Raw genomic sequence first — 20,691 nt, forward strand, 5'->3', positions numbered from 1 at the left:
TGGATTTGAACTTTGATTATTCGTTAGAAATCATAAGGCTTTATTTCATAGAAAAATCCCTATAGGTTATGCATATTGCATGATTGAAATTTTTGAGTGCTATGGTATTGCATATAGAAATACCTAATGATTTGCATGATCGAAAAATACTTGAGTGTAATGATTTGCATGATCGAAAAATACTTTATCATATATAAATGCTTGAGTGCTAGGCTGCTTGCTATTTTTAGTTTATAAGCTTCCGTGAATGTCTAGCGTATTTACTTACACTATACTACTTCTTTGCATTATTGTAGTGTGTTTCATTTTTTATTTCTCATTGTGTGCTGGAGTTTATTATATATTGTGTATTATAATCTATCAATATAGACATAATTAGGCCAAACTCCGCCAAAATTTTCAATTTTTTTCATAAATACATAATTTTCCATCATTTTCCAACCATTACCATCATTTTTCGGTGAAATGCACCGGAATACCGGTAAAATACAACGAAATTCCGGCCGGAAAACCGAAATTTCGGAATTTTGAATTTGAGAACTCTTTCCAGTCGAAATCACCGGAAAACCGCGAAATTTCGGCCGGTATATCGTTTCCGGTGGCCACCGAAATTTTTTTCAAAAACGAAAACGTAAACCCTGGCTGCGCCTCGTCCCGGCAGCATGCCGCCTGCGCCCGCGTCTTTTCCGCTGCCCACATTCCCCAACGCCACGCCCACGCCCCCACGGCCCCACCCCCGGACCGGTGGTGGACCCCTCTCGTCCTCCAAGCTTGTCCTCTTCTTTCCACCAGGTTGCTTTTGGTCGCTCCAACGCCGCCGCTACGTGCTGAGCCACGGGGAAAAGGGTAGGAGCGAGAGGCTAGCGCTGAGCTGAGGGAACACCGAACACGCTGCTGTGGAGCTGGTGAGTTCTTTTTGGTCAGGGTCAGGTGAAAACGCCCGCCCACTGGATTTGTTTGTCCGTGGTGAGTGCTACTATGAGGTGAGGCTGCTTCTTCCTCTCTCGCGCTTCTTCTGCTTGTTGGTGCCCACTATCCATCAGTGATTTCCTCCTCCGCTGGGCTTGTGCTCCTGCCCGCTGCTGGTCCTCGATTACGCGTGCAAAGGTTTGTTTTTATCTCACGTTGTGGGGTTGGGAATTACGGGCTGCGCCTTTCTGGTCCGCGTTCTTGATCTGCTGCCATCACACTCAGATTTCAGGTCGGAACAAGCGCGCATCAAAATCAGGTTACACGAGTGCTTCAGTCTTTGGCAGAATCAGGCATCCTGAATCCAAGCGCAGAAATTTTAACCTCCGGGCGGAAAAGCTCAGTTGCGCACCCAGTGTTCGTCGGAACGCCGCACCCAGGAAGTTGCATCTTGCAACCGCCGCTGCCGTTACGATGAGAGGTTTTGCATCTTGCCTGAGCCAAGGCGCCGTGCAAGTTGCGCAATCCTCTTCCTCAGGTGGGCAGAACATGGTGCAGTGCGCCTACCTGGCCCGCCTGCGCGGCAAGCCGTGCAGGGTCACCGTCACCTGGACCAAGGTGGCCATGGGGCAGGCTCTCGCCATCGCCATCCACAACTACTCGAACCGTTGCCTCTGCAAGGCAGAGGTGAAGCCCTGGCTGTTCTCCAAGATGAAAGGTTCCAAGGTCATGGAATTGGACGGTGGCAACGTGGACATCATCTGGGACCTGTCGTCTGCGAAGTTTGGGGCTGGGCCTGAACCTGTTGAAGGCTTCCATGTAGCTCTGGTTTATGATCTTGAAGCTGTCCTTGTTCTTGGCGACCAGTGTAAGGAGGAGCACCGGGTTTTGTCGGATGCTTCACATTATGATGCAATCATGATAGCCAGAAAGGAGCACATTTATGCAAAAAAGGTGTATTCAGCGAAAGCTCGGTTCGTGGACATTGGTCAGCTTCATCAGATCTCCATAGAGTGCGACACGGCAGGGGTGAGGGATCCAAGCCTAGAAATTAGAATTGACAAGAAGAAAGTGTTGCAGGTCAAGAGGCTAGCATGGAAGTTCAGAGGGAACCAGACGATTTATGTCGATGGACTTCCAGTGGAAGTGCTCTGGGATGTGCATGACTGGCTGTTTACTTCATCAAGTGGATGTGCCGTGTTTTTGTTCCAGTCTGGCCAATCCATGGAAAAGTTCTTGTTGAGAACATGCTCACAGAATGGAAAGGAGGGTCGAGGACATCGTTTCGGTTTCACATTGATACTAAATGCATGGAAGACTGAGTAGGCACTAAGCAGAAACATGATTTCAGGTTTCTTCAACAGCTCTACTCGGAATGTTGAATAGTAACTGTAGGAATCTCTAGGGTCTAGCAAGTCTAACCAAACCCTATGCAAGAATTTTGTTCTCCTTACATATGGTATCTTGGCGGTTGTTGACAAACTGAGATTTTGGATATGCATATGATCTTTGATGTATCGAGAGGTTTTTAGATCGGATATTGGATTCTAGTGCTCAAGTTATCCAATATCATGTCTGTCACCTTTAAAACCTTTTGATGAAAAGTCCATGATAGATTACCAAAAATGATTGCCACAGTTCTTTTGTATTTGTAATTGTTATGCCTTGCATGTTTAAAGTGAGGCTCAGGACATATAACATACAGTTGAGGAAATCTCCCATTATATAGCCATTATCTTTCCATTATCCTGTTGTTGCCAAAGCGTAATGGTGGCGACCTGTTAGTTCATTTCCCAAGTGTGCAGCTCTGAGCATGGCCCACTTTCCCTCCAATGTATTGCACGTTAGTGGATAAACATCATACTGAACTTTGAAGAAGCTGAAAGTTAGACGTTCGAACCAGCAACTAATTGGGATAGAATAGCGAGAGCAGAAATTGCATGGTTTAGAAAGTCTTTCTCTGTATATAAGGATGTCATGTTCCTGTTCCTCACTTCTATTGTCACATCGGTTGCTGACGAGGCCTTACTCTTGATATCCATGCAATTTTATTATTTTACATATACCAGATGAGTTATTTCTTAGGTAGGAGTGCTCAGATGTTGTCTTAGCATGCTTTAGCTTTTACACCTTTTGAGAAAAGTCTAAGATAGAATGCCGGAAATGGTGCCTGCACTTCTGCAGTCCTTGCAAATTATAGGACTTGCATGTTTAAAACGAGGGTAGGTACAGGTAGCATTTATCTGCCACCCCTGGCCACCGCACTCTGTACCGGGTTTGCAGCATTGTGGAAGACAATGGTGATTATCGTCTATCTTTTCTACCATATTCTCTTTGCCAAAGCATTATGATGGTGATCAGCTGCTTCATTTCCTAAGCCTGCGCCTGTGAACATGTGTTGCACTTCCCCTGCCAATGTGTGTGGGCATTGGATAAACACCTGGAGCTTTAGTACTAGATCATTGCCCTAAATCTGAAGGTTAAATTAATTGATTGATGGAAAATTACATCCATTTTAAGTGATACTACTGTCGGTGCTGCCTGTATATTCGTCGAAATCCTAGCTTACAGTATATTTTATTGAGTAAAAGTACAGGACCGCTACCTGAAAGTTACAATGAATCTGTTATGCTGTCGTATCATACACGGCAAGTGCAAACCATGGTTTGTCTACGCATCCACACACACTACATTACTCTTTCCATCCTAAATTATTAGTCGTTTTGAATTTTAGATACATAGTTTTTATTATAATTCATATCAAAATTTATATATCTATAAAAACCTAAAATGAATAATAAATTGGGACAGAAGTAGTATAATGTACCGGATGAAGTTCGCCCTGATTAACGCATACTATGCTGCAAAATAAGTGGTCCAATGGTAACAATCCGTCACAACCTCAACGGACGCTAATTTCGCATGCTATTCACGCACTAAATTACGTGCATGCAAAGGATCTCAAGCACACAAAACTTAAATTACACGACCGTTGAATCCCATGTCTGTGCTCTAAATCCTTCCCACTGTCCCACAGCAGTCGTTTTCGCGAACCACATTTTCTAGAAGCCCTGGTTGGTTCGCTAACCACACGGAGCGGGAGGAGCATCTGCCGAAGCACAGAATATCCCAGGGCGAGGGGCCAGCAATGTAGGGCCAGACGCCAGAGATTGACTTGGCATTCCACTGACCCCTCATCTCCTCCCATGGGGTCCCTATCCATGAGATCGATCTCCGGATCGTCGTCGGTCCGTTGTTCATCAAGCTTCTCCTTCAGCTAGACGGCGAAAGTGAGGAGGCAACCACTGGACTGGCCCGGCCGGTCTCCAGCTCCTCTCCGGTTCGCTTCCCTCTCGCCGTCCCCACGGACAGACAGATACTGAAACCATCGCAGTCGCAGTGCCAGTGGGTGACGACGCTCTTGAGTTCCCAATTGGCTCGTGCCGGAATGGGGATGTCCTAACTGACGCTGGGCCCTGCTGCTGGACCCGTCCCGCCTTCCTTTCTTCCACACGACGTTTTTGGAGGGACGCGTGCGGCCGGCGGCCGGGGAACTGCCCACACGGCTGGCCCGGCGCCACACGCCGCGCCGTTCACCGACGGGGAATCTAATCCGCCGTGCTTTCTGAAGATACGCCCGGTCAGTGTCTGTGCGATCGTTCCGTCTGCGTGGAAAGACCCGCGCCGCAAGGATCTGTTGCTGAAGGAAGAAGAAACCGATGGATCGCCTCACGAGTAGAGCAGACAGCGGCGGGAGCTGCTCCAATCCTGGGCATGATGGCATGTGGAGCTCGACGAGTTCGTCGTGTTTGTCCCGAGGACGCCGACGGATCAGGAGTGGGGAACTGGCCGCCGCGGCACCACGTGCTGATCGACAGGAACGCCTGTTGCAGACGCAGATCACGTTGCTCATGTTGACGACTCTTGAATTTGCTCGGCGGAGAAATGTTTACGACCATGTAATCCCTCGTCGGAGTAAACAGGCGGGCGGCAGTCGATCGGTCAGCCGGCCGTCCGGCCGGCGCATTGAGCTCGTGGGATTTTGTTGCCGCCGGTGACGCGGTAGTAGGCCAGGGGGCCGAGGCCATGAAAGATTTGCAATGACCTAACCACACACACACGGAGAGACTTCTCCTTCACGTTGGCGTCGCGAGGAGCCTTTTTCCTTTTGTCCCCTCTCGAGCGGAGCGCGACGCGGCGCGGAACGTAAGGCTCAACCCCCCCCCCCCCCCCCCCCCCCCCCCCCCCCCCGCGCGTCCCCCGGGCTTGTTTATTCGTGGGGGGCCTGGGGGAGATTTGGACGGACAGCGACGCCGCACCAGAGTTTTAAAGCCCTCTCCCGGCGCGGCGGTGAATAATAAGACGCGAGGGAGCGGGGGGCGCGTGGTGGCGTCGCGGGGCGGGGAGTAGCGGAACAGCGGTGGTGAAGCGGGAGGACTTGTTCACCCGGCCGGCCTCCAAGCAGCTACCTCCTCGCCATGGCGTGGCTGCAGTCGCTCCTGTCGCCGCTCAAGAAGCTCTGGGTCCGCATGCATTCCGCGCAGCACAAGAGTACGTGCGCCAGCCGCCTCCCCTGCTCCTGCGTTCCACTCTGTCCGTGTTCTGAATTCTGATCGGCACTGTGCGCGAATGTTCTTAGTTCATGCCCTTGCAAGCAATCGTCGTCTCTGATTTGTGAATCGTGATTGGTTCGCAGGGAGGGGCATCTACATCCTGTACGAGGACGTCAAGTCGTGCCCCTGCGAGGACGTGCAGATCCTCTGGTCCATCCTCGTCGAGTCCCACCCGCCGCCGCTGCGCCTCAAGCACTAACCGACGGCCGCCCTCCCCGTCCCCCGTCCGTCGAGCACGGCGCAGTGACGTACCGACGGCGGCGGCGACGGCTGGTCCGACCGACAGCAGGAAACTGCGATGCCGGTGTACATAAAGATGACGACTTGACGAGTGGTGGTAGCTCACCTTCAAGTCTTCAACCGTGATAGCTAGGATCGCTTCCAAGGAAACCCCCAAGAAAGAAGAAGATTGCTTCCCTTTGAGCCATGGAAATGGTGGCTGAGCTCCTCCTCCCCGCCGTTCCTCCGCAGGTGTCCCTCACCGACACTGCCGAGCAAACTTCCTTTTTTTCTTTCTTCCTCCTTTGCTTTTCTTTTCGGAAAAGGGACGCCACTGTTGGTGGTGATCGCTGATCAGAGTCAATGGCCGCCGCGCGCGCGCGCGCCTGTAGCTTGTAAATACAAAAAGGCAAGGCGAGAAAAGGAAAAAAAAACAGAGAAAGACACGTGTATAATAATGTACATAGTATACTACTGGCGATGAATGATGAGAGATTAAAAAACAAAAGCGCCGCAAGTTGCAGGCAAAATGGGCACGTGTGGCGCGCGTGCACTGGCACGGCCGCACGGGCGATGGTGGTTGACCACCGGGGAGGCACACGTGTGGGCGTGCGCACGGCCGGCATGGTTGATGCGGGGGACGAGAAGAGACCAGAGATCCGTCCGGTGGCGGGTGGCTTTCGCCGGCGCCGTCACATTCGCATCGTTCCTTTTTTTTTTTAAGAAAACCGGGGATATTTCATTAAATTTTCCAGTGATTTACAACCCGCTTACAAAGACACCCTTGAAGGAAATAAAAATTACACACAATGATTCGCATCGTTCCTTGGTCGACGTCGGGGTGGTTGGGCCGGAGCCGCCTCCCGCAGGCCGCAGGTCTCTGCTTGGTTCGGTCGCCGGCGCCACTTCGCCGTCGCGTGACGGGCCCGCCGCGGCCGGGGAGGAGCCGCCGGGCCGAGCCGACACGAGGAACAGTGCGCGGGCTCGCCTCGTTGGCCTTGTTGCCGATGCCTCCGCAGTGGCAGTATGTTTCTCTTCTCCCATGGTAGTATTCATGCGGTTTTTTCTTTTTTATATTTAAAAAAATTAAAATTTCAAAAATATATGTCGGTTTTGGAAAATTTTAAAAATATACCCCGGTCGCCCTATGGGGGGGCGACAGGGCTCAAATATAATTTTTTTCTTCAAATTTGCAACGAAGTCCCTGGAGAAAAAAAAGAGGGGGCATGTCGCCCCCCCCCACGGGCGACAGGCCAGTGGGCCCGCCAGGGGGGCCGGTCGCCCCTCCTGCGGGCGATAGGGGGGTCCTGTCGCCCCCCCCCCACACGGGCGACCGGGTCAGGCCGCCTATATAAGGCCTCCCCTCATTCCCTCCTCTCATTTGACCTCAAAAAATCCAAAAAAATCCAGAAAAAAGATAGGGGTGAGAAGAAGGGAAGCAACGAAGCTCTGCCGAATTCCTCACTTGTGATCTACCAGTAACTTTCGTATAAATTTGTTGATATTGTATAACAATTTAATTTAATTAGCAAATTAGCTGAATTAGATTTGGTGCTTTAGAACACTGGTTTAATATTACAATTTGAGTACTATTACAGACTTTTTCAAATAAAATAATTATACATTAGAATAGAATTATGATAGTACCTTATTCATATTGCAGTATAAGACAATAGAATTATAACAGTACCTATATTTTCACGCATCGATTTGGTATACGATATGTGCATTGCTTAAATTATGGTTTGTTATTTGGCGCACCACACTATAGCGCCAATGTCTTCGTCAGGATCAACCTACATTCCGTGGAGCAAGTGTAAAGCCACCGTACCCAAAGGAATTGATGTGCCAATGTGCTTCTGCGGTTCGTTATGCAAATTCATGCAATCTGAGGTTTTAGGAGATGACTACGGCATGAGGTTCTTTATGTGTGAGAACTACGAATATGATCCACCTAAGCGATATGGCAAAGACCGGACCAAGGTAGTAGAACAACATACGCTATTTTTCTATATGACCTAACATTGAGTTATGATTCTAACTTGTGTTGGACAAAGTCTCCTCCGCCTCTTTGTGATTTTATGCAGTGGTTCGACACCGTGCAGTCGCAGCAGGCAAAGGACATTGTGGAACAAAAAGCAAGATGGGCTGCAGAACGTTGGCGCCGAATGAAGCACGAGGAACAGCAAGAGGAGAAGCGCAACAAAGAGCAAGAAGAGATCCGCAAGAGGATGGAGGAGGTGGATCGTAAGGCGGCGGCCGAACGTGAAGCTGACAGGGAGAGAAAGCGAGAGAGGGCACGCCGTGCGAAGGAAGCCGGGCCCGAAGCAATTAGGAAGGGCAAATATCCTAGGTGCACTCAGTAGAGTAGTACCATGTAATCCCGGCATTTTATATTCCATAAGGCATGGTAGGTTTAGATGCAACAAGAAATTATCTTGTCGCGTGCATATGCCACTGCAATTAGTTGTTTATGTTTTAAGTTGAGAGCTTAACTCTGTGTGTTGTAGCCTTTACCATTAATTTGCAGTTGTAGCCGGGAGTCTATGAAATCTTTGAGCTTTTCCTTAATATTTTCGGAGTTTTTCATGTCAATAGAATACTAAAAAACACACATTAATATAACGATAAGAATTAAGAACTAAGAAATACATCAGGGTCTGCTGCTAAAAAGCTCGAATAGCTCAAAATAGGAACCATAGTGTATCTAGCTACGAGTACGAGATCACAGGTTGCCACTACTCAGCACGGCGATCACGGGTTTCCCAAATGTCGCATTCTTTGCCCAGACATACGTGACAAAAGACGACAACCCAATAGCAGTGCTCTTCCAACATTTTAAAAAGATGTGACAAGACGGCAACCACACCAGCTCACCTTCAAAGCAGTCTCTCTGGCGAGGACGACAGACCTGTCATTCTACAACGAAGGTCTGTGGCGTGTAGTGGGGAAGGCGGCATCTAGGCACGATCGACCGAGCGGCAGTAATGCAGTGCTGTGAGTCTGCATGCACAGAGATGCATCGAGTAGTCATTTCGAGAATCGAATCTAGCCTTTTTCAGTGTTAGGTCAGCTAGCCTCTTCACTGTGTTGTCATGTAGGTTTTTTAGGTACATTTACACTCCACACTCCGGGTATCAGACCTTTGTGCGCCTATAAATACTCCCAAGTTTGTGAACTCCCAGCACAACTCAAACATCAAACCTCATTGTATACCCAATGTCTGGAGGTGGGTCTAACAGGAAGAATTACTATAGTTTTGGGAAAGGAAAAGGGAGAAGAAAGAGAGACCCCATAATATGGGAGGGGCCTCTTGGACCCGATTCCTTTCCGGAACCAGTGTTTGAGTTTCCGCCACAGCACAAGAGTGAATTTACCAATGAAACTCCTCTTCGACAATACGATAACCGTAGAGAACCGTGGCCAAAATGCAGACATTGTGAGGACTGCTTAGTGCAGATGTGCACCGACGGGATGGATGGCGGTCGGCGTTTCTTTAAATGTCCACACGCATGGGTAATACTCGGTTGTTTCATTTCTTTATCTTCAATGAGACACCTTACATCGAATTTGTTTTGCAGTCTTCCGATGCTCCAGAAAACTGTGGTTTTACTAGGTGGGTAGATCCTGCACCAATTGATTCTGTTCAGGAGTTCATCGAGTACCTCCAGATAAAGATCTTTGATCTGGAATGTAAGGTGAACCATTATGAGGAAGTGAGCGAGGGTAACAAAGACGACGAAGTTGATGATATCAGCAATGCAGCCGGTTCACAGGATGAACCATGCACTATTCCTTACTGCAACTGCCCTTGTCACAAGAAGAAGGGCCATGCGCCTCCGGCACCACCGCCTGCACCACCTGAAATGGGTGGATACTGCGGAGAAGGCTCAACGCAGTTTGCTACGTGGGGGTACGGCTACTAGGACTACCCTAGTGCTAGTGACATGCTGCATCATTGTGTTTATTCTGTTTTTTTTAAAAATTACCTAAGGCATGTTGGTTAGTCCGGAATCTGTTTACCGTAGTTTGCAACGGGTTCTGACATGCCACTGCATGTGTGATGTGTGTTTCATTATCGTTGTATTATGATGTAAAATTTGGTGGTTCACATTACGTAATGCATTTCTTAGTTCTTATTTCTTATCGTTATATTAATTACATGTGTGCTTTTAAGTTACCTGTAGATCAGGAGTACGCAATTCGGCAGAGCTTCGCCGCTTTTCTTCTCCTCACCCTCTCTTTTTTTCTGAATTTTTAGGCTCAAATGACAAAGGGAATGGCGGCGAATGGTGACCAGGGTTTAAACAATAACGGAAGCAGCAGCAATTAGTGGATTCATGTTGAGTTCTTCGTGTCAAAAAAAAGGAAATGGTTAAGGATACAATCAACCAAGAAATTATTACTTCAAACTTCTAAGCTCTATTGGTAGAAGTAACTAATAAGTACAAATAAATGATAATCGAAATCGTCCGAATTGCTTCGAGATCTCGTTTTTAGTTTCTAATCATTATAGGTTTGTGTAAATCAACGTGAAATCTGCATCTACCAGAATCCGCGCTGACAAAAAAGTTTATAGTTCGAAATCACATGAAAAGTAGTTTCTATAGTGTCATCCTTTAGAGGCCGCATCGCCCACCAAAATTGACATCCGACACCTTCCGTAAATTTCATGATAATTCGAACTCGATTTCCAAATCCTTCTGCAAATATATCACAATAAATCTTTGGACGCTGGAGGAATTTTATGCAATTCAATAGGCTTTGTTGGCCAGGGTTTAAAACACAGGGGAGGGACCCTGTCGCCCCCCCAACGGGCGACAGGGGCCTGTCGCCCGTGGGGGGGGGGGGGGGGCGACAGGCCCCCCTCTTTTTTTTCTCCAGGGACTTCGTTGCAAATTTGAAGAAAAAAAATTATATTTGAGCCCTGTCGCCCCCCATAGGGCGACCGGGGTATATTTTTGAAATTTTCCAAAACCGACATATATTTTTGAAATTTTAATTTTTTTAAATATAAAAAAGAAAAAACCGCAGTATTCATGGTACTTGCTGTTGCAGAGCCCGGTGACAAGAGTTGGGCCGTGGTCACCAACGAACACATAAATTCGACCTTGCCTTTTGCGGGGCGCTTCTACCGTGCCACTGCTGAGGCGTCATGGTGCTGAACATCACTTCGGATCACTGGATCAGCAGCAACCGCCACGGCTGCTGATGGCCGCTGAGTTCAGCGAGTCATTTTGTTTCTCCCGAATGATGCACAGCCTTCACTTGGTGGACAATGGTGTGGAGTTGATGCTGGTGCACCGGACGCTCTCTTTTTTTAAAGGAACCGGCAAGAGTTTTGCCGTTCTTGCATTAACACCAGACGCTATGTGAGGACAGCAACTATTACAGGACGTATGATCTATACTAAGATGAAAGAATTGGAATCATTTTTCACCAAGATTAGGCTCACCTTATTCCTCACAGAGGCCCCACTTGTCAGCGCGAGAGATTTGATAGGAGATGTGGAGACCCATGGTTTTAATGTTTCTAAAATGTTTCTGCCAAAATGTTAATATTTTTTACATCAAGCACTTTTGTTTACCCACATTTGTACTCATTATTTTTCTTGTGTAACCTTAGCATGCAAATTATGTTTTTCTAAAATTTCTTTATTTACTTTCCTTATTCACTTAGAATTGATTAATTACTTTCCTTGTGTAACTTTAGCATATATATTATTTTTTTCTAAAATTTCTCTATTTACTTCCTTATTCACTTAGAATTGATTAATTACTTTCCTTGTGTAACTTTAGCATGCATATTACTTTTCTTGCAGATCAATGCCCAGGATCTGCACAGCGATGAGAAGTTGAGTACGTCCAGTACATCAATATGGCCGATGATGTTGCTACTTGGATCAACAGGTAAGTCGCACCATTGGACAGCGGGGCTTGTAGTCGACTTAGGAGAAGACATGGTGAGTCGAAAAATCTAATGACTTTCTGGAGAGGGAAGAATGGCAGGGATGTGAAATTTTTCTTGCATCTCTCTAAATATACACATAACTTTGCACGATCGGGATGTAATCACATGATGCTTTCCTATAGAAGAAGATCATATAAATCACTAATATCGAATCAAATTATGTAGCTTTCCATTAAAGATATTTACATTATGGATACTATTATAAATGGAAATCAATCGTGTATTCTCTGATCAAAGAAAATAAATATTTTATGATTATATATGTGGCATGGATGTGAAATAAAAAATGCATGTCTCGTGGGACAAACTATCATTCTTGTCTTTTGTTGCACCCAAATCTAATTTGTTCCTAAATTGCTGCTCCTATTATTTGGTAATTAGTATCAAAACCTTTCAATTAACCATGTACCAGATCCACCGAGGCCCCTCATCCCATTTGCTTCCGATCGAGAGTCAGTATAGAAGGAGAAAAGAGGAGCAGGAGCTGGGGAGGAGGAAGCTGAGGACGACAACAGCGCCGTATCTGGAGCTGACCACTAGGAGGAGGAGAACACCGGTACCGCCGGAACATATTCACCGCGTCAGCGCCGCAATCGTCTACACCAGCGACCCCGCGCTGCACGAGGCTTCCTCGCCTCTCCACTGCGCCGCCGCTGTCGTCCATCAAGTTCACCTGTAGGTCACGCTCGGATTCCCATCCATCTCCTTTCTGCTGCCCATCTCATTTGGAGGAGCCCAACGTTGATGCTCTGCCATAACCTACATCCCTCCTAGCCCTACCACAGCCAGGAGCCGCTGCGGTCCTATTCGCCGAAGCCGAGTGCCCTCACATGCGCGAATCAATCAATCAACCTCCGCACCCTCCACCGCCGCCTCCTCCACCCGCCTGCTTGCCCGCCGCCGCGCGGCTCGGGCCTCCCACTCCTGCTCCTGTCCCCATCCCCCGCCACTCCCCTACCCTTTCCTTCCCATTCTTTCTGCATCTCGCCGGTGGACGGGGGAAGGCGAAGGGAGCCGTCCTCGGGGTCCTCCTCGCCGTCGCCGAAGCAGACGCCCGCCGCGCCGCGCCACGCAACGCCTTCTGCTTCGCGTCTTCAAACACGCAGAGGGTCCCCGCTCCGAGAAAGAGCACCGCGGCGTCTCTCCTGTGCTCGTGGCTGTGGGAGGCGCGCGTGGCGTGGAGGCCGTGGTGCCGGTGAAGGCGCTACAGCTATTCCAAGGCCCATCGCCGGAGTCGTGGCCAACGTGGAGGTGGCAAGGGTAGCCGCCCTAGGCCGGCTGCTGGGCTGCGGCGGCACGATGCCGTCTCCACCGATGCCACCGTAGAAGTAGCATCAAGACCACCACTTGGAGTCCAGACTCGGCGACGGTGAGTGCAACGGGACCAGCATGCTAGCCCACAAATTCAAGGTTTTTTCATTGAATTTCTTCTTCTTATGATTCGTTTTGATTATTGTTCTGATTTGATCTCTTGTTCTTTCTTTTATTGTCCATAGTTTGTTATGGTGACTCGTCAGGGTTTATCCAATTGTATAATCCATTGAGGACAGTGAACGCGGCTAGCGGCGATGCTCAATTTCGGTCCAGGTTTGTCGGCTCCCAATCTTTTCTCCGTTTGATCGATCACTGAATTTGGATCTTTATAAATATAAAATTCTTGTTAAGGTTTAATTTTTAAAAATACGTGCATGTGGTATGTGTATCTCCACTAGTGTTTATAGACTGGATTTGGAAGCTGGGATCCTGATCCCAGTCAAGAGCTTCAAGGCAAAATAGAGGCTTGCAATGTGAAAAACCTCCCCTAGAGTCAAGTTTCTAAGGAAATCACCTTTTCATGTAGGATGTTGCCTGCCATGTCAGTATTGTTCACTACGAATCAAAATTGTAGGGAAAGATAATCCCCTACGGTTTTGCAGTGGAATTCTAGGGCACATTCTCCTTTTCCGTCAAACTTCTCCCTAGGAATCATTCCCTACAAGATGTCTCTAGGGAAATCAACTGTTTTTATGTCTTTCCCTAGGATTTCAAGCTCTAGAGAAACCGGGGGATTCCAGTAGTGCACAAATATATATCCACATAATCTTGAGACAAGTAATTTGGTAACGGATTAAACTTTTGTCAGTTCAATGAACTTTGGTAGTTCTAGACACTGAACTGATGCGCAATCTGAATATCGAAGTGATGACTGTTATCCCAACAGTGATGCTCTGTAGGGACGGGAGGTGAGCTAGGGCCAGCCAGCTCGTCGATGCTACATTCCAGCTCCAGTTTGATATCGAACCTCAAGTCTTGGAGCCTGGGCATTGCGCCTGGTAGGAACATAGTACGTGGGAACAAGCCTTGTCGTCCGACTACATGGGAAAGCATCAGGCCCCACCTGCAAACAGGACAAGAATTTATTATTAATAAATTAATAACATAAGCAATCGATATATGGTTTAGAAAAATGCAATAATCAACATTAATTAATGAAATATACCTGCATTAGCCACACTAGCTAGCTAGCTGGTGAAAAGAATGCGAAGAGGATGGTTAGGGTGGGCAGCCGCCTCGTGCTCAAGCTTCTCTCTCACACTCTTGATCGTATCGTCTTCACGATTGTGAAGAAAGCCAAGAGTAACAGTGACACTCCGAAGTGACGGGAGATGGCCTAGAACCAGGACGTCAACTGTAGATCCACCACCACTCCAGAAATGCTCCGGTTTGACACTGAACTTAAAGTTTTGGAGCCTTGGCATAGCACCCCGTGGGAAAATACCTGGAACCACGCCTCCTCCCCTTACATGAAACTCACAGCTTACCAAACAAGGGAAAGCATCAGGCCCAACCACACACCTTTCCAGCACCTGCAGCTCGGGGGCAAGCCTCACTCTGAACACGAGATGACGAAGGCACGACAGCGTGCCAAGAACCTTGATGTCCTCCCTTCGCTCGTCCCGCACATCTATCTCCAGGTAGGAGAGAATGGGAAGCGATGCGGGTTGAATCCATCCTGGCAGAAGCGTGGCCAGATCGATGCAGACAAGTCGGCATAGGTTTTCCAGTGGCTCTGCCATGGAGCCCTCAAGGTCGATTGGATAAAATCTGTGGTGATGAATCTGTAGCGATTCAATTCTGGTTAGTTTGCCCAGGGATTCAACCAGAGCATTTGTGCACGCACTCCATTCCTCATCGTCCGGTGTAGATAATCTGATTATGACAGAGAGTACCCTCAGTTGGGTCATACGGCCCAGCTTCTCAGCAGTGCATTTGGATGTCACTGTTGCCGACTCTAGCAATTCAAGGGAGGTTAGGTTCTCCAGCAAATCTGATGACAGGTCTGTGCCCAAACCATTCTGACCACGTAGGCACATCAATTGTCCCCCTAGACCTGTAATAACACTCGATGGCATTTCTTTTACTCCAGCTTTAGATAAATCCAGTGTCTGCAGAAACCGCAGCTTCCCCATCTCTACTGGCAGTTTAGCATTAGTACTACTACTTGGTAGACCAAGATACCGTAGATGAGTTAAGCTCCCCACAAACCCCAGGCTTGCAAGGTCCTCGACGTTGCAACCTTGTAGATCCAATACACGCAAAAGATGGTAGCATGAAATGGAGGGTGTCATCGGATCGATTACTACACCAGTAGGTTTGAAGATGGTAAGGGACCTCAATTTTGGCATCTTCATGCTAGGCCAAGCAGTGTTATTATTATGCAGAAGAGATAACCAACGAACCTGATACTTGCTTTCCAAAGAATGCTTTCCATCACCCAATATTGTGATGAATTGTTCTTTTATTGACAAGGAGATAACAAGATCGAGCACCGCATCATGCACTCGGCAAGCACGAGGTGTACCGTCCCTATCCATGTATGCAGGCTGGATCAAGCTTCTATTTAGAAGCTCATTGAAGTAACTCTTTCCGATCTCAAACAAACTTTGGTCCCCTGCTTGTTGGACAAAACCTTCAGCTACCCACCTCCATATCAGTTGAGTCTTACTAATTGCATAGTCTTCTGGAAATATGCTTAGATATAGTAAACAGGTCTTCAAATGAAAAGGTAGGTCATAATAGCTAAGCAGCAGTATCTTTCTCATACTATCCATAACATGATTGCTTCCAAGGCCAGAACCAATTGAGTCACACACTTTAAACCACTCTTTAATGTTCTCTGATTTATTAGCAAGCAAACCAGATGCGGTAATGATGGCTAATGGGATACCTCCACATTTCTTCAGAATCTTTTTAGATACTTCTGAAAATTGCATAGGAAATATATCTTTTGAGCCAAATATCCTTCCATAGAATAGCATTTCAGAGCTCTCTTTAGAAAGTGGTTTGAGCCTATAGCAACCGCCAATATGCTCGGCAACATCAATAATGCGGGTGGTTGTGATTATTCTACTTCTCATGTTATTCTCAATTAGGGCATGTCGTATTACCTTATCCCATGGTTCTTCATCCCATATATCATCAATAACAATGAGGTACCTGTTTTATGGCAATGGATAAGGATACAAGAGCATGTTATACTAGTAATTTAAGTGAGGAGAACTTATATAGCTCTTTGAATATTTAAGTGATAATAATTTGCAATATTAGTGAAATCATGCTAGCCAAGAGGATATGAAGATGCGGGGGCTATTTCAAAATGCCACTGGCAGTTTGGGTTTTGCTTGCAGATGTGCATATCATTTCTGAAGAGAAAATAAAGACAATCGTATTATTAATTACTACTAAATAGAAAATGCTTCCTATTAATCATCACAATATAACACTATAACAAATATATGGAGACACTGTAGAAAAATATCTAACAATCATTGGTATATTATAATGCTCAATTGACAACAATAGTAATTGGTTATATATAATATGTCTCTTAATTACCCATCATGGCATTTTGAAAAAATAACCTAAAGTATTCCTAATACATGCTTGTAAATTACCCAGCATGCCATTGTGAAAAATTATCCAAAGTACATTAATTTCTACTTCTAGATTACATACATTTGCCACTAGCAAAATAACTCACAAGCTAGAATGTCTTTACCATAGTTCTACAAATTTACTTCATCTGATATATATCAATATGCACGTGTTTAGAATGTATAAGATCAATAGCAATTTCCAACCGCGGCCCTAGAAATCGTAGATACTACTGTAGCTTACGGAAACAGCTCCAGAAATTGATTTCCAAGAAAGGTTGGTGGAACGAACCGCCCATAGAAATACTCTCCAGTTTTAGGGTTGGTAACATCAACCGCCTATTTCTAGGGGTGGTTGTTGTTACCAATTGTCCCTAAAAATAGGGTCATTTCTTGAGGTAGCTCATTCCATCAATTGTCCTGTTGTCCTCTAAAATTTGATTTCTAGGGAGCGGTCGAGGGCGTGGCCCGCCCCTATAAATGCCCCGGCTAAACCAGTTAAAATAATTTTATATCTTTTTCATATGATCTTAAATGAAGATAAACTTTGTATCAAAATTATATAACTAAAAGTAGTTCAGAACTTTTTCAGTTGAGATTGTTTATTGTTCCAAAAAAGCTTTATAAGGTCATTAGTTTTGATACCTATTTTTTTTTGAATTTTGCAATTTGACCTACGAGTACCTAAACGTTATCTAAAAACTCAAAAAATTGTCATGCATGCCTTTTATATGTTTATAATCCTAAAATAAAAAAAGTTCAAATGATATTAGATAAATTAGACCATACATTGTTCACAAATACATGCGTCTCTCATACTTTCATATAAGCAAAAACATACTATGGATGTTACACCATATGATCCTATATTTTTTTATATACCGTAAATATAATTTGACATGTAATATACTACATATGACTTACGGTGGAAAAAAGAGATTTTTTAAATTTATTTTCTATTTTAATTAAAATACATAAATAATTTTAGAAAATTTATTTGTAGTGGTGGGTGGTGTCACCAGCCGCCTCTAAAAATAAATTTATAGCAGTGGAGCACGATAAGAGTCGCTCCTACAAATCATTTTAGAATCATGTCATAAAAAATGCAACCCCCTCCTCTACCTTATCCTCTCCCTGGTCTCCTTCACTCTCATACTCACCCTCCTTCCCTCTCTCCTCTTCTGCCATGCGATCGACGGCAAGAGGCGCGGCCACCGGCGAGCTCCTTCCCAACCTACCAGAGGCGGTTCCCACCCCCCTCCGCGGCACGGCTCCCCTACCCTCCTCCGCCGCCGCTGGCGGACACAGCCCAAGTGTGGCTTCCTCGCGGCGGTGAGCCGGTGACCATGCTGGTGAGAGGGCCACCCTCCACGTCAGACTAGGAGGCGGTGGCCAAGCCAAGCGGCCGCAGCCATGGGCGGAGACAACAAATGTTTCTTTTTTATTATATTTTAAATTAATTTCTAGAGCGGCTCATGCAATTATCCGTGCCTAGAAATTGGATTCTTAGGTGCGGTTGGCCAACCGCCTTGTAAATCGCTATGTTAGGGTGTAAAAGAAAGGCTGGTTTATCCAACCAATCCTAAATATAATGTTTCAACCGTCCCTACAAACTGTTTTTGTAGTAGTGTATATAACCATACGTGCATAATGAACAGCATGGATCACAAGGGGAAGAAACACTTGGACACATACATTATGAGATGGCAGGCACATATACCTCTTGTTCTTGAGAAATTCGATAGCTTTATCTATGAGAATCCTCTCATCCAACATTTTGCTATGAATGTCCTCGAACTTTTCCTTGTCAAGGCCATACAGAATGTCCTTGAGAAGTTTCTCCATGTCAGGATTACGGGACACTGAAACAAAAGCTGTGCAATCAAAGTCTTTCTTGATCTCATCATGCACTGCTCTGGCAAGTGTGGTCTTGCCGAGTCCTCCAAATCCAGCAATAGAGACTACTTTCGTTTCCTGTTGGTCTCCGTTTGCCAATCTTGTGATTACTTCTCCCTTTGCCTCACCAATGCCGACAAGTTCAGTGACCTTGGTGTACAGTGCTTCTAGGCGAGGGTCAATATGGGTTTTCTTGGTAGGAGCAATATCATCAACCTTGTACCTATAGTCAAATTAGAGGAAACGAAGAACTGAAACTCCAAAATCAATGCAATTAAGATGGGACATGAGAGCATCTTCAAAAGTGCCAAAGGAATAGAGTCCTAAATAGTTTTGTGACCATGCCAAAAATGACTGGGAGGAAATTTAAAAATACACCTCCAAGCAACTAACAGTTCCTAAAAAGTTAGTCCTAAAAAGGATTTAATAGATGCAGCACCATCCATCCGTGAGACCATTGCCTATTATGTCCCCCATGTGAACAGAAATGTGCGTGAACAATAATCCAGCGGAAGTTTTTATTTGCACTATTTTTTGCATGGGATTTGAAGCACGGAGAGAGCAGTGGTAAATTTGACTCAGTATTAGGCACATAAAAATATTGAAAACGAAATTGTTCATCCGTTGAAGTGATTTTTTCACCCAAAAGCAATGAATTAAAATGTTTATTGAGCATTCTTAGAGATGCTCTCTAAATATGTAACAAGAGAGGAAACATAGTTAATTTTTTTAAAAAAATATATACTAGTAAATGGAAGTCTAGCAGCTAACCTGTCACGTCGATTGGCTAGCTCCATGACACGCTCCTTGATACCGTTGATCTCTTGAGCGACCTCACGGCGAGCCATTGCCTTGGTGACCTTTCTCATCATCTTCCTGATGACCTTTTTGGCTCCCCTTTTGCTGGGGCGTTCAGGACCCTCGACGTCCACCATGAATGTGTCCACGGTGTCCTCCATGTCGTAGGAGAGGTCCCGGACATCCCGAGCCCAGATCCTTTGCAGCTTGTCAAGCTGCTCCCTTGGTACCTCGCCGATTTTCTCGAGGGCAGCGTGCATGGTCTCTAGCTCCTTTTGCAGGAACTCGATGCCCTTCCTTGCGCCTGTGTGCAGGTTGTACTCATCCTTCAGCAGCTCTGCGAGCTTGGGAAGCAGGGCCGTCGCAAAGTCCATGATTGATCTGATGGCGGAGTACTTTGTTGATTGCTTGGGGGCCGGTTATGGACTTATGGTGGTGGAGGAGGGTAGATCTGGATAAGATCTCCTCTCGCCGTCTCGCCTTTATTTGTAGATGGGGGAGGATGAAGAGCGATCGGGCATCAGAGAAAAAAGGTAACAACTAGACTGAATTTAGTCAGTATCACGTCAAAATGAAGGAATCTTAGCATTTAGAATTATTAAACAAATTCTATTTATAATACTTTTTCACATATATATGCTAATTAGCGAGACGAATCTAATCAGCGGATAGTTACTATAGCATCACTGTAACAATAGTTTTGTAAGTAGACTTTATTTAACATTCCTAAATAATAAGATTTTTTTTAATATGGCAGGGACTAAAGTTTAGTGAGCGATCGAAACACCCATGATTGGTTTTAAATAAGACCCATCAACATGCATCTCAAATAGAGTGCTCAGCAGCTCAGCTGGCCACATTGTGAACAGTTGGTGCCATCATGCCAAGTGAACCCCAACCCTTCAATTCGTCGTCCTTGGCCACATAGCTAGGTTCAGCTGGCAGACAACGAATGTAGTAATTCATTTGTCGGACCGGGTTCAGCTATCCACCCAAAAAAGGACACGTCCACCTGTTGCTATCCTGAAAATTAATACTGATGGTGCTTGCATGTGACACAAAATTCCAACCCATAGTGTTTATCAGTGGTGTTTATATTTTTATATCATCAAGACACCATCTTTAGAGCGTGTATGGCAGCACTCCAACTTTAAAAAATAGCTTCACTCCACCAATTTCATATTTTTCAGCTCCACTCCACCAACTCCAGAAAAACAAGGAGTTATTCAATGTGTTTGGCTGATTAGCTAACTCCAGCTCCAGGAAGGGGAGGACTTACGAGGAATAGTCTTTTTTGCCCATCAGTTTTGTTCATCTTACAAAACTTTATTCATCTTACAAAACACATCAGCAAATATTTTTATTCATGCATG

The 20,691-nt window shown here is 45.9% G+C and overlaps 2 protein-coding genes across 4 annotated transcripts; one reads left to right on the forward strand and one right to left on the reverse strand.

Annotated features, from left to right (window-relative positions):
* Positions 1-759: 759 nt before the first annotated feature.
* On the forward strand, positions 760-2,655 carry LOC120661746. The gene is made up of 2 exons (XM_039940667.1): positions 760-1,107; positions 1,195-2,655. The coding sequence occupies exon 2, from the start codon at positions 1,384-1,386 to the stop codon at positions 2,233-2,235; it is 852 nt and encodes a 283-aa protein (XP_039796601.1). The 5' UTR covers positions 760-1,107; positions 1,195-1,383; the 3' UTR covers positions 2,236-2,655.
* A 10,977-nt stretch (positions 2,656-13,632) lies between these two features.
* Positions 13,633-19,815, reverse strand: LOC120661747 (disease resistance protein PIK6-NP-like). 3 transcript variants are annotated; one of them, XM_039940671.1, is made up of 5 exons: positions 19,292-19,812; positions 18,345-18,743; positions 16,139-16,187; positions 14,191-15,951; positions 13,633-14,088 (listed from the first exon to the last, which is right to left on the reverse strand). In XM_039940671.1, the coding sequence occupies exons 1-4, from the start codon at positions 19,690-19,692 to the stop codon at positions 15,931-15,933; spliced, it is 870 nt and encodes a 289-aa protein (XP_039796605.1). In that variant the 5' UTR covers positions 19,693-19,812; the 3' UTR covers positions 13,633-14,088; positions 14,191-15,930. The 3 variants fall into 3 exon arrangements, with proteins under 3 accessions (XP_039796605.1, XP_039796604.1, XP_039796602.1); XM_039940670.1 differs by having other exon boundaries at positions 14,191-16,393; positions 19,292-19,815; XM_039940668.1 differs by having other exon boundaries at positions 14,191-16,187; positions 19,292-19,810.
* Between the last annotated feature and the right edge of the window lie 876 nt (positions 19,816-20,691).

Source organism: Panicum virgatum, chromosome 2N, assembly GCF_016808335.1.
Source record: "Panicum virgatum strain AP13 chromosome 2N, P.virgatum_v5, whole genome shotgun sequence".
In the NCBI taxonomy this organism is placed as follows: Eukaryota; Viridiplantae; Streptophyta; class Magnoliopsida; order Poales; family Poaceae; genus Panicum; species Panicum virgatum.

What these genes read in the sequence shown, in the direction of transcription:
- LOC120661746 (XM_039940667.1), top strand. Translation starts at nt 1,384, where the DNA reads ATGAGAGGTTTTGCATCTTGCCTGAGCCAAGGCGCCGTGCAAGTTGCG.
- LOC120661747 (XM_039940668.1), bottom strand. Translation starts at nt 19,692, where the DNA reads ATGGACTTTGCGACGGCCCTGCTTCCCAAGCTCGCAGAGCTGCTGAAG. An exon ending in CTAGCCAATCGACGTGACAG is followed by an intron (nt 18,744 to 19,291) that starts GTTAGCTGCTAG and finishes ATTTGACTATAG; the next exon opens with GTACAAGGTTGATGATATTG. An exon ending in GAATTTCTCAAGAACAAGAG is followed by an intron (nt 16,188 to 18,344) that starts GTATATGTGCCT and finishes GCCATAAAACAG; the next exon opens with GTACCTCATTGTTATTGATG.